At 35.0% G+C, this 14,236-nt stretch overlaps 1 protein-coding gene across 1 annotated transcript; it reads right to left on the bottom strand.

The window, feature by feature from the left end:
* On the bottom strand, positions 1–2,173 carry tm4sf4 (transmembrane 4 L six family member 4). Its single transcript, XM_051908870.1, has 5 exons — positions 1,877–2,173; positions 1,420–1,509; positions 935–1,077; positions 664–847; positions 1–538 (listed from the first exon to the last, which is right to left on the bottom strand). The coding sequence occupies exons 1-5, from the start codon at positions 2,048–2,050 to the stop codon at positions 533–535; spliced, it is 597 nt and encodes a 198-aa protein (XP_051764830.1). The 5' UTR covers positions 2,051–2,173; the 3' UTR covers positions 1–532.
* Positions 2,174–14,236: the final 12,063 nt, after the last annotated feature.

The raw sequence follows: 14,236 nt of genomic DNA, 5'->3' as shown, positions 1-14,236 counted from the left end.
TTTTTTTTTTAATTCAAGAGTTTATTAAATGTCAAATATTCTTTTACTAATATAGCAATGGATTTCAACCAATTTCCTGAGATAAAATGACACTATTTTTATCTTTTTTTAATGAAATATTTCATATATTTGCACTCATCCCTTTCATCATTAAAAAAGTCTAAATACATGTACGAAAATAACATTCTCTTACAGTTTGAATAAATATCTTTTTAATAGGCCTATGTATCAATACACTATAGCTATCATATATATGAATATCCTATTTCATATAAAATCTATATCAAACATCATGTGTAGCTTATATAGGCTATATATCTATATATATAGCAATATATAACAATATCAAATATCCGTTGCCTTCATAAGCCATCAGCCATCAGGCAGATGTTGTATACAGCAAACACGGAAGAAAACACCATCCATATGAACAGTATAAATAAAAATCATGAGGTGAAAAATGCTGACAATTACAGATATCGATGTATGATTAGTACTGAAGAATCATTGATCCAAGTCCATTCCGAGTGGTTTATTCCTGTGGATAAACATGGATAAACACATTAGATATGTGCTAAAAACTAATAATTCCCTGATGAATTCGCATATATCAATATAGATATAAACTGTGAACTCTACATTACTAATATTACTATTATTTACCCCGCAGCAGCCGCAGCAGTCTCCACAGATGGTGCCGATGAGCCCGTTGATCACCTGGAAAGCGCACAGACCGATCTGAACCAGACCAGTCACCAGCAGGATGCAGAACAGGGTCAGATGCCATGTAATGATGTCGCCCGGACCCTCACATAGATCCCACAGCGTTCGGTTGGACAGGTAGTTTCTGAAAGAAATAAAACAGCCGACGGATGTTACATTACAGCTACTGGATTATTATCTAATTTAATTTCATTGTAAAATAAATACGCACCCGTCGATAAATGGGTAATCGGCGTGAGTGGTGTTAGTTTGTGTGAAGCACTTGGGTCCGTGATTAATGGCCACGCAGGAGACAATAACGGAGTAACCAGCACCCACAGCTCCGGCTGCGGCAAACAGAATGGAGCTGAACATCTAGATGAAAACAAACCAAATGTTAACATGGAAACACAAAACGTAGCCTATATGTAAGTACGATTTCCTGCTTAAATGTTACCATAATGTTTGAAACTGTAATTTTATTCTTGTTTCTTCTTTGAAACAGTGGCCTGTGTGTTGCGCTTACAAGAATAAAAAAAGGAAGAAAAAGAAAAGCATATTCCAAATATTTCACTCAGAAAGCCTTTTCTGGAGGGAATTCTCAGATGGCGGGAATAACATGACCATTGTGTGGAGGAATGGCGTGAAAATGTCATTTGTCACATGACTTCTAATCCTCAAGAGAAGAGTGTTTGAGTCAAAGGGGAGTTTTCTCACCGCAAACCGTTTGCCACAGCTTTCATTCCCACAGCAGCCGCAGCAGTCGTTGTTCTTTAAGCCCAGGAAAACCAGTGCGGGGAAAATCATCTAAACAAAGACCATCCCAGTATATTCATTAAATGCCTCAAAAGTCTTTTCTACATTGAATCAAAATCAAACACCTTAAAATCAAACAAAACTTGTCTAACAATTAGTAAAATAAAAATGTCCCCTTCAAAGTACTGGCTATAATGCAAAAAAATAAAATAAAAAAATAATAAAATAAATAAATAAAATGAGCTTTATTCATGAAACACGAACAGAGCAAATTTATTTGCAAATCCTCCATAAAAACTTTCTTACATAAATTGCCACATTAAATGCACGACATTTAATTTACAGAAATGAGAATATCTATTTAACTTCTCGTAAGAGGAAAAGTGTAAAACATTTTGCTTCCCAAATGTTCACTCACCAGCACACCAGATCCCAGAATTCCTCCAAGGTAAAAGACTTCGTTTGTGATGTTACTGCTCTGATCGGCCACTGTTCCACTAGGGAAAAACAGCAGAATGTTGCAGAGGACACAGATGATGGCCAGAGGGATGAGGGTTATCCCCAGGCATTTGGCAAAATTTCCAGAACACATAATTCAGTCTTTGCTAGAGTCAAGTACAGTCCACAAAGTGTGCGCGTGGTTCTGGCTTTTCGGATTCCTTTGTTCGGGTAAGGCTTCCTTTCCTGTGCTTGTGCAGGTGAGTGTCTGTGTGGATTTATACCCTCCTGCTTCTGTGATGTTATCGATAGCCACCTGTCTGTAAATGTGTAACTGTGGTGTGTCCTGCACCCACAGAGGTGCGTTCATCTATCAGACCCCACATACTATCAGCAGTGAGTCACAGTGGCCTCACCTTAACATGCAACATGCTTTACCACACAATAGATCATTCACACACATCAGTGTACCATGAACACATATGTTGATTTGACAAAAATTTGGATGATAAATGATGTGAATGATTCTTTTTCACATTTTTTCAGACAGATATTCAGGTTTGAAATGTTAAGTCTGCCTGGCTCAATACCAATTACACATTTTACACAGTAAAATAACAGTACAATTTCATAAATATTTTAAGTGAAAAAGAAGTGCACTTGAATGTGCACTTGTAGTGTACTTCAAACTTGTAGTTAATATACAGTAATATTAACTTGCAGATAATATAAAATTAATTAAATCAATGAAGTCACTTTCATTGATGGTTACTTGTAATTATGCATAATTTACTGTTATTACTATAGTAAGTACATGTAGTAACGTGTAACTATGGCACTGTAAAATAAAATGTTACCAAATATGCTTTTAACATACTATCTCTGTATTAAAAAAAAATTATTTAGTTACCACTTGTAGTACACTATGCGTTCAAGTGTACTATATGTGGTAACTAAATAAATTTTTTAAATACAGAGATAGTATATTAAAAGCACATTTTAGTTCATATTTCATGTTGTCTCAAAATAACACAGTTGAGTACACTTAGATGTTCTTAATATTATCTTAAAGAAGAATTTTACAAAATTAGTGTGCGAAAATAGAGCACTTTAAGTACATTATATACCTGGGTACACTTTTAAAATGTGCACTTTGTAATAATGTCTCATTAAAAGTTTTACTTTAAAGTACATTTTAAATCATGTTTTAATAATCATGCTTTGAAGTAAACTTATTTTGATGTCTTGACTAACATACGAAAGCACACGTTAAGTACCCCATCACTGGGTTGTTTTGACCCAACATGCTGGGCTGTTTTATTTAACTGAACTATTGTTTAAAAATTACTTTATTTCTGGGTTAAAATAAACCTAAAATAAGTTGGAAATTAAATTCACACACAAAATTATTCAAGTACCAACACAATCAGCAGTAATAATAACCCAGGAATGCACAATAGTAGATGCCAATAAAGAAACTTTAAACTAGACTGTTAATTCACCCAAAAGTGAAAATTCTGTCATTAATTACTCACCCTCATGTCGTTCCAAACGCATAAGACCTTCGTTCATCTTTGGAACACAAATTAAGAAATTTTTGATGAAATCCAAGAGGTAAATGGCTTAAAGGTTGAACCACTGCAGTCACATCGACTTTTTTAACAATGTCTTTAGTACCGTTCTGGACATTGAAAGTGGTGGTTAAATTGCTGTCTATGGAGGAGTCATATACCTCTTGGATTTCATCAAAAATATCTTAATTTGTGTTCCAAAGATGAACGAAGGTTATACGGGTTTAGAACGACATGAGGGAGAGTAATAAATGACATAATTTTCATTTTTGGGTAAACTAATCCTTTAAGTATTGATTGAATATTTAAGTCCAAATGTGTGTCCAATCAAATGCTCTCACAAAATGTTCCTTCCATTAATACCACTCTTTGAAATGTCCAACATCAACTTCCTGCTTTAAAAGGAAATAGCATTTATCGAGTCATTTCATGGTGTCTTTAAAGTGGGTCATGTGCACACATTGGCTGAAATGAATGTTTTAAATATATCCATTGGTCAGGGTGAATAACAGAGCACCCCTGTGACGCCCCCAGCACACATACACCCTGATCATTCTTGCCTTGATTCCAGCTGTTCATTCAGTGTATGGTTGGCTCAGTTCCCAGGGTCGCTCCATGGAATATCTGCATCACTTTTGTGGGAGTTTCCTCTTTCACTCCTCATTCCTCTCAGCACAATCTTTCAAGTTCATCTTGAAAAAACAATGAACTGTTTAATGACAGCGTTATGCCCAGAATGCAGTGTTTCTGGTGTATACTGTACTGTATAACTGAGGGGCAATATGGGATAGGTCAGAGTTTGAAAATGAACCATCATTCACCCAGACATGGTGAGAATGTGATAATGTTTTAATACTTTTCGGAACAATTGTTTCTTGAATCGATGATGACTATTACTACCAATGTTTAGTTTATAAATGTGTAAATTTTTTGCATTGCTGTTGTTGTCTTTCTGTGTTTTCTGTTGGGGCTTATTGCTTTAACACAACATGTATTTTGATATAAAATATCAAATATGTATGACTATATGACTGCAGAGCGACCCCACATTTTTTTCTGAAGTCTTGTCGATTGTTTCTTTTGACCCCCTTTAACCTTGTTTTGTGAATCTAAATAAAGTATCCTGATGACATTATATGACCATCTAACAATAAGTCATTATGGACTATAAAAGTTTATCTCATAGGGGGTGATTGTATCAGAGCATCACAATCTGTACTTCACACATCTCGTCATCAAACCTGCACACAGAAGTTTGTTCAGACCATTCCCCATTTTTAGGGTGTGTCTTCTTCAGTGGCCAGTGATAAGAGTGACAGGTCCAAAGGACTTCTCTTTAGCTGAAATCTTATCAGAGGTGGGAGGGAAGTCAATAATTAAATAGTCAATGGAAAGATCAATGTGCATTATGAAAACACATACGTGTTGCCCAGAGCAACAGTTACCATGATAGGTCAGTTACTTGGGATAGTGGACACGAGTGACGCACTCGTTGAAGTATGCACTAACAGAAAACTCCTGTGATTACATAATCAATACATACCCAACACTAAATCACCATTTTTACTCTGACCCAGAAAGGCATAGTTAACCCAAAAATGAAAATTCTGTCATAATTTATCCATCTTCACGTTGTTGCAAACATGAATTATGTTCTTTCTTCTTCAGAACACAACAGAAAACATTTTTTAAGAATGTTTTTGTACATACAATGTAAGTCATTGACTTTCATTGTGCAAAAATCACTAAGACATTTTTCAAAATACCGTTATCTTGTTTTGCGAGCTGTGGAAGCCAAATGCATTTTTTAAAAAGTCAAAATTACAGTTCTGTTAATGAGAACCAGACATAACGCACCACATTATGAGAGGAGATAAATGTATTTTGGCAAGTTCATTTACTAGTTGTCTGACAGTAGCTTCATATAGACTTTATGTTGGACACGGTGAGGCCCAGGTGAAAAAAAAAAGTATACTTGAATGCACTAAACAAATACTTAAATACAAGCAAGTACATTTGTAGTACATTCTTATTTTTTTTGCTAAACAAAATTGTAAAAGTTATACATTATAAATATACTAATTAAAAGTATAGTTCTACTTCAGTTGTAATTCAGTGCACTTAAAAAAGTATACTAAATACCACTAATACTTAAATTGATTTTTAGTGCATTGAAATAAAGTATACTACCACAAAAATATACAGAGGAGTTTTATTAGTGTATTTCTTAAAAGTGTGCTCTGAATGCTTTCAAAATTCGTTCAATCTTAGTAGACTTTTATATAGTAATCCTAAATTTCAATTAAATTGATTTTATTAAAAATATATTACTAATGTACTAGTTATAAGTACATTTTCCCAACTGTGGTACTTAAGTTCACTTAATATAAATGCATTAATTAGCACTAACACTTAAATTGATTTTAAGTGTAGTCAGATAAAGTAAACCAAATATACAGAAGTGGGTCCCACTTTATATTTAAGTGGCCTTAACTACTATGTACTTACATTTAAATGAATCATTTGATACAATGCACTTATTGTGTACATAGATGTTTTTACATTGTACTTATATTTTAAAAACACATGCATGTAATTACATCTGTAATTAATTTCTGTAATTACATTTATAATTACACTGTTGACCCATCTCTTACACCTTAACCCACCCTTAAACCTACCCATACCACCAAACCTGCCCCACCTCAAAAGCAGCAAAAGTGTTTTGCAATTCAGTATGAACCCAATAAGTACATTGTACTTATTTTTTTGATGTAAGTACATAGTAGTTAAGGCCACCTAATATAAAGTGGGACCCAGAAGTGTTTTATAAGTGCATTACTTAAAAGTGTGCTATGAACGCTTTACATAAAATTTTAGTGGATTTTTATAAATACTGTCACTAAGTTCTATTTTAATGGATTTTAATGAAAAATAAAACATGCAGGTTAAATGTGTACTAAAATTTACAATTTAACAGTAAGTATACTTTTTGTACTTGTCACGGTTTGCGGGTTCACTGGTTCACATGTTGCTGCTGATGAGCTGATCAGTGTCAACGGGCTCATCTGTGCTGCTTTTTTTAATGTCTGTGCATTTTGCCCCTGCATGTGTTGTCAGATCATTGGTGTGTTTGTGCAGTGTTAGTCCTGGCTGTGTTTGAGTCTCTCGTTCCTGTTCTGGATATTCCTCGTTGAGGCAGTTTTGGATTACCTGTTGGAATCTTGTCGGAGGACTGGTTTGGACTTGTTTGCAAGAAATACTTTTCCATCTGCACCCACTACGTCTGACCCTTGCTAACTTTCCTGCTGTTATTTTTCTTAATAAACTGATATTTGTTGCATTCGATATTGAATCCTCCTCATTTCACGTGATAGTACTATTTAAAGACACCATTAACATGTAGTTAAGTATATCATATAAAGGGAATATTAACATAGTTACAATACATTTTAAATGAATTATTTAATGTATAAAAATATGTGGGCAATACATTATAAATACATTTTGAATATATTTATCATACATCATTCTTATATTTTAAATACTTCACAAGTGTGTTTTCTATGTCTGTTGAGTATATTTAAAAGTGTATGAAAGATGGGTTCAAGTGTACTACAAGTGGTAACTAAATAAATTTTTTTAATACAGAGATAGTATGTTAAAAGCACATTTTAGTTCATATTCGTTGTGTCTCAAAATAGCACAGTTGAGTACACTTAGATGTTCTTAAGATTATCTAAAGAACTACTAAAGAAGAATTTTTAGTATAAAGTCTAAAGTAGTAGTTTAATAGTTTAAGTATAAAATTAATAAAAAAGTGTACTGAAATAAAGTGTATTTTAGTGCACTTTTTTTCACCTGGGGGGAGAAGAAGAGAAAATATATATAGAGAGTTAAATTAGCAAGGAATAGTCAAATATAGAAACTGCTGTAAAGAGATACGCATACACATACAAAACTTTTCTCACTGTTATCAGTTATGATATAGTAAAACATCAGACCAACCCATTTATGGTCACCATAATTATTGCACATTGTTGTGTGCTTGTTGATTTATCTAGCATGTGTCAAAGTTGATGGTGAGACCAAATGTCATTTGTTAATGGTACATTTATTACAGTTAACACAAAACATACCTAATATCTTAATATTGATACTATTAATTAGTCTGTGAGTACACATTAATTTTAGAGTAGTGTTTCTCAACTGGGATTGCTCTAGGAGCACGATTTGAATTAGATTATTTGTGTGATTTCATTTGCTTGATTGGATATCTTTGACATCAGTAAGAAAATGTATGGGAAATATTTTTGTTCCCTTTTAATAGGCTGTTAATTTTGCTCTTCTTAACTATGCACAATTATATGGTTAGTAGCATTTGCATTTAGCATTTGTATTTCTTTGACCCTATTAAAACAGACGTGCAGATTTGCAGTTGAATTTGCAACTTCAGCCCTTCACTATTATACTTCAGGATGTGCTAGACTCTATTATTAACACAAAGCTGCAGAAAGAGGTTTTGAAACCCCTTCTCAGTATTATTAAATCCCTATTTTTAGGATATTTGCCAAGAACCTTCCAACTGGCAGTTATTAAACCGCTTGTATAGAAATATAAAGTACCACAACACAGCAGTTCTCAGAGTTATAAATGACAATCATGGATGAGTCTCTCTACTACAAAGGTACCAATATACTCATGGCGAAGTTCTTCTTTGTTCTTCACTTTGGGGTAAAAACAGGTTTGAAATACTTGACCAGTGGTATTAGCAAATATCCTGATGCCACCCACACTGCTGAGCGCAGTGTTTTAGATGAATATGTTAATATGTGCTTTACCGTATTAAACATGAAAAAAAAAAAAAAAAAAAAGTCAAGTGTCTGTGTCTCTTTCAATTAGTGTTGCAACTACATTTTCTACCATAAAGCGGTTCTCTAGTGTGTTCATGTTTTTACTCGAAGACGTCTGACATCGAGGGACTGAACAGAACAAATGAACCAGAAATGAAAGATTTCCACATCAAAAAAGGCCCTCCTATCTATTATGTAATCGGCAAGCAGTTTTGAACTACCAAAACGAACTTCATTTTGGCCTGATTTTGTTCGAAACGATGTCACACCAGTTTGTTCTTTGATTTTGCTTGAAGTATATTGGGCCTAGTGATTGAACCTTTCAGTCTGGAGAACTATGTTGCCATAGTTATAGATGGATTAATTGGCCTGGATTGCTTCCTACCAGTCAGTTTGCTACCACTTTGTGTAAATAAAGATAAATAAGCCTAATAAGCCAAAGTAAAGTATGGAGTGACTCAAGGCTCTGTTTTAGGTCCTCTTGTCTCCTTGTCCATTCTCTAAAGTCACCTTATCTGTTAGTTAAACTTTTAACTATGCCATAATCTGTTAAAATAATTAAAATAATATATATATTTAAAATTGTCATAAAATTAGGTTCTGGTCGAAGGTCCTGATGTTCACTAGCTTTATATCCTACACTTCCATTGAGCTAAGCCACAGTGACTGCCCGCTACAGCTTATACAATTATACAATAAATGAGCTACTTAGTTTGATGAGTAACTGGGCTGGCAACACAAAGTCTGTGGTTTTCAGTCTCTGACTTGACTACAGGGATTCCCCTCTGTTCAGTCATCATTGTCTCCTGAGCAGCACAGATATTCTCAGGTCACTCCAGCATACTTTTCCTCAAATTACTAAGATGCTAAAGATAAAAGTGATCTTTTACATTCCAGGGACATATTCTACAGTATATATATATATATATATATATATGAAAATGATATTTGTCAAATTAAAAAGACAGAAGCACACATATGAACAGTGCAACCTCATGGTACAAAGGTGAAAGTTCATAGATAAATATGAGTGCATACATATGTGCATACATACAATAATAATCCAGAGTAATTAAAAAACATGTGATAGTAATTACAAAAGGATAAAGGTAATGCATTTAGTTATAGACGAGGAGAATATAGAATTTTCTCACCTGTGTATAATGCAAAATAACTTTTAAAATGAAATACTGATTTTAATTTTAAAAAGTTGTTTTAGAATATTCACCAAATTACATGTCATCATTTATTAGTCAGGGATTAGATTTAAATATAGTCATTAAGATAAAAATCAAATTCTAAATTTAGCTTGTGTTCAAATGTAAATACCATGTCTTTACCACTGTATCATTTTGACCACAAACAGTTAAAACTCTCTTACAGTCTTTTTCAGTATTTAGAGTTATTTTGGACTTGCCAAGCTCAGTAGTTCTTCTTCATTACTCTCTTATGTTATTAGTGTTTTACAGAACAAATATTACTCTTAGCACAAAGCACAAAAATACTATCTGTTGTGGTATATTTTCTATCTAAGATTGATTAATAATGTGGTGTGATTATTAGTCACAAAACATGTACAAATGTCTTCTATGTCTCTCTGTGGGTACCGTGTGGTGCCAGGTACTGTGCTTACATTAGATAGTGTTGTTTGCTTATCCCCTTCTCCACCCATGTGATCTTTCACTTCTCCATCTGCTGACGCTGTGATAGGATGCTATTTAGAGCTGACAGTGAGTGAGGAACAGTAGGAATGGGTTATTACCTGCAGACTTTAGACTCTCTTGATGGAGAGTATCAGAACAATAACTGAAACATTCATTGATGCATTATAAAAAATATATATATCATGAGTTAGAATTCAGTTCACAATTAACAAGGTGTTTGAGAGGTATTTCAATTACATAAGCAGAAAATTATGCGTTTCTCAATCAAACTGTGTTCAGAGGATTTACAGTTACAGATGCTAATACGAGCTTGAGACTTAGTTTTTCTTGCTTAATATGTGTCCGTTTGACCTTTCGGCTGAGCTCCTTTCTCTCCACAGGGCCAGGAACATGTCAGCACTCCCATAGGAAGTGACACGGTGCATTTGTCTGTAGTGTACAGGAAGGAAATTCCCACTTTTTTGCCAACATGAGCTTAACATGGACTTTGGCATTCAAAAATATGTTTTCCTTAGTTTGTCATTGACTGTGTTCCTTTTTGTATACCCTTGTTAAAAAGAACTACACTTGCACACTTTTAAAAAGAGCACTTATTACATTAAGTAAATAATACACTTTAAGTGTGAGCTGAATGTAATGTATTCAGACACTTAATTACATGTAAATCACACTTAAATGAAAATGTATTATAGTTTAAATTTATATTACATACAATTAGCTGAATTAAGAGTGCTTTTAAGTCAGGCTTAAAGTATCTTAGAAGTACCTTAAAAAAATAAGTATACTTCAAGTTCATTTTATTAAGTATACTTAAGTAAAGTTCAAGTACACTGTAAAACTCAATAAGTTCAGAATACTCAAAACATTTGAGGAAACTTATTACCTCAAAACATTTAAGTTATCTAACTTATTTTTTTAAGTTGGTAGAACTTAATTTTTTTGTGACAAGTGGGGCGGGGCCGAGAGCCGTGGAGGTGGAGCAAGGCCAGTGTGGTGCACAGGTGTCTCTCATTAACAATCACATTACTGGCATTCCTTCGCTCCCACGGTTCTCAGCCTCACCCCACTCAAATACATATAGTTAATTTACATAAACATCACATTCAGATCTTGGTTAAATGTTAGTTAGCAAAAAACACATGCTGTTATAACTATCAAACAGACTGTCAATATATACTTGCATGTATGTAATCAAACAACATACAGTATATGTGGTCTTAAAAGTTTTGCAGCCCATCCTCAACCTAACCACACGGTCTACTCTTCACCAGAATGGTAACCCTACAAAACTAACATAACAGAACCCCCTGTCAATCCCAACATAACACAACATTAAACACTAACTTATGTCTCCCTATGTTAATCTTATGCAAAAACACACAAAATAACACTTAATTTCAACATTTATACAGTCTGATGCAAAGCATGCTGGGAATTAGAAATCTGCTGCAACTCAACTCAATCATATTAAGTTAGTGCCATAGTGCCATGGGCAAAGCATGGGCAAAACAATTTAGTTTACTTGAAATATGTCAGTGCTGTGAACTCAAAAGTAAAAGAAAGTTTTAAATACTCATAACAATTAATTTAACTGAATTAATTTGTTTAATTTAAGTTTGTCCTACTCAAACGAATTAAGTATTTTGAGCGTTAGGGTTTACAGTGTATATATATATATATATATATATATATATATATATATATATATATATATATATATATACACCTTATGTAGTAAGTATACTAATATCAATGTACTAGTATAATAGTAATTCTGTCAGGACCACTATCATCAAATATGATTGATAATAGCATAGAGTTTGTATTGGCAGTATGGTTCTGTTTTGGAGAGATCTCCCTGCGCATCCATGCAGCCTAGCATGGATAAGAGCAGGGAGAGCAGCAATGGAAGGAAACAGGATGTTCCTCACTGCTAGACCATGCCCTGTATGGCCCAGAGGCTGGCCATACTGCTCTTTTATTGAAAATGCGGGTACTGCTGGCCCCAAATAAAATGAAACTGAATATTCTCCACCCAGCCCTCCTTTGGGAGAAGGAGTGGTGTGTTCACCATCTCCTGGTTCATAGCAGCTTCAGTTTGAACCTCCATCTCTGGGCCACCCATCTCAGGGCCGCTTAGATCGACGCTTTGAGGGTTTAGAGGCATCCTAGACAGGGTGTGTCGCTTTCCTGTGGGGGGCTCTACGGGGCAGCCGGGATGACGACTCCGGTCACGCCGGAGATGGTGTAGAAAAGCGAACTTTGTCTGCATCCTTCATCTCAGCCAGGTCCAATCTGAGATTGCTTTCCTGGACCACCAAGGTGAACATCGTCTGGCTGAGGGCCCTCACTGTGACTTTCGTCACCCGGAGGGTGAGGTCAGTCACCGTGCGCAGTTCCTGCATCAACCCCGGCTCAGAACTACCCTTGTGCAGCTCTTTGAGAGCTTTAGCCTGACGGACCTGCAGGATGGCCATGGCATGCAGGGCGGAAGCGGCCTGTCCAGCAGCACTGTAAGCTTTAGCAGCCAGAGCTGCTGTTGTCTTATAGGCCTTGGACGGGAGACATGGACAGTTACACCAGGTGGTGGCACTTTGCGGGCACATGTGCATTGAAACTGCATGCTCCATCTGTGGAATCTCCAGGTAACCCTGGTCGGTTCTGCCATCAAGGGTAGTGAGAGTGGAGGAGGCAGCAGAGTGGCTTCAGGCAGTAAAAGGCGCCTTCCACAACTTCTGAACCTCCTCATGCACTTCCCAGAAGAAAGGCACTGAGGCAGAACTTGGCTGTGAACCATGCTCCGCACCCTGGAACCAATCATCGAACCGCAAGTGCTCAGGACAAGATGGAGGGTTCCACTCAAGTCTTAAGTTTAGTTTATGCAAATGTGTTTTGGAGGATGTGTGGCTTTGGAGATGCTCTGAAGGGAGGTTGGGATGTTATGATTTGAAAGATAGCTCGCTATTGCTAGCCTCTCCGAAAATGTCCTATTGCACTTTTAAGTGTAATTTTAATTTTAAGTATATTTCTGAGAAATATACTAATAGCACAGTTGAATAAACTTATTCTTTCTTTCTTTTTTTTTTGTAAGGAATATCTTAAATTCATAATTACTTCTATTGTCTTTGAAATATGATTAAAGTGTAAAATATGGTTAAAGTAATTTCTATTGAAACTTGAAATGTGAAACTTCTATTGAAATGACTGTGTAATTTCTTTGCAATTATAGTGTATTTTATACTGGACTATCAAAAAATCATTGTTTAAAACTTGTTTCGTTCAGTTTGTTTAAAAGCTAAGTTCATAGAAATAGTTAAAAGAAACAATTTTGTTTAAAGGCACAATATATAAGATTTTTGGATTAAAATATCCAAAAACCACTAGGACAGTGTTATATATTTTGTTGACTTAGGTACTTACATTATCCCAGATGTTTTCAAGAATGTTTAAATCCAGAGCAATAAGCAACTTCTTTGTAAGTTGAATATGGAAGGAGGTCTGGCAGAAGCTAGATATTTTACTTCATAAGTATAAATAAATATCATATTTTTTTTTTTTTTTTTACACAAATGCATCGCTTCGCTTCAGAAGGCCTTTATTAACGCCCCGGAGCCGTGTGGAGTGCACGGTTATGATGGATGGATGTGGATGGAAGCACTTTCTTCAGCTCATACTCGTTGGTCCCGTTCACTGCCATTATAAAGCTTGGATGCGTCAGGATATTTATTAATATATCTCCGATTATGTTCATCAGAAAGAAGAAAGTCATATACACCTCAGATGGCTTGAGGGTGAGTAAAGCTTGGGGTAATTTTCATTTGAAAGTGAACTAATCCTTTAAGCACTTATTTTTCACATTTTATTTTTGCTAACATGCATACAAAAATTGTAGTTTAATCCTTTTTCAACGAGAGTATCGATCTGTATATGCTGTGAGTAACATGTTCTAATGCTTAACCAAATATACTAGTTGCTTATTAACTTTTTAGGTTTTGTCTGTTCAGTGAGTCCTTTGTTGAATTCATCTTGGCAGTGATCTAACCAGCGATCAATAAGTTTGTGAAATGTTTTGCCAGTGTTTTTACCTCATGTGATTTTAGATCAAAAGGAAAGAGTACCTAGACCAAAGGAAAGAGTTTATTAAGTCATATCAGGTCACAGTAAGATCGTCTCTCTCTCTCTCTTCCTGTATCTAATAGAACAAAGGTGCTGATTTGTCTCTGTCTTGGTAACTGCATGCCCAGGCGAGAGG

Source organism: Ctenopharyngodon idella, chromosome 10 (genome assembly GCF_019924925.1).
Source record: "Ctenopharyngodon idella isolate HZGC_01 chromosome 10, HZGC01, whole genome shotgun sequence".
Taxonomy (NCBI): Eukaryota; Metazoa; Chordata; class Actinopteri; order Cypriniformes; family Xenocyprididae; genus Ctenopharyngodon; species Ctenopharyngodon idella.
Note: the sequence above shows the minus strand (reverse complement) of the source record. Positions and strands in the feature narration are given on the sequence as shown.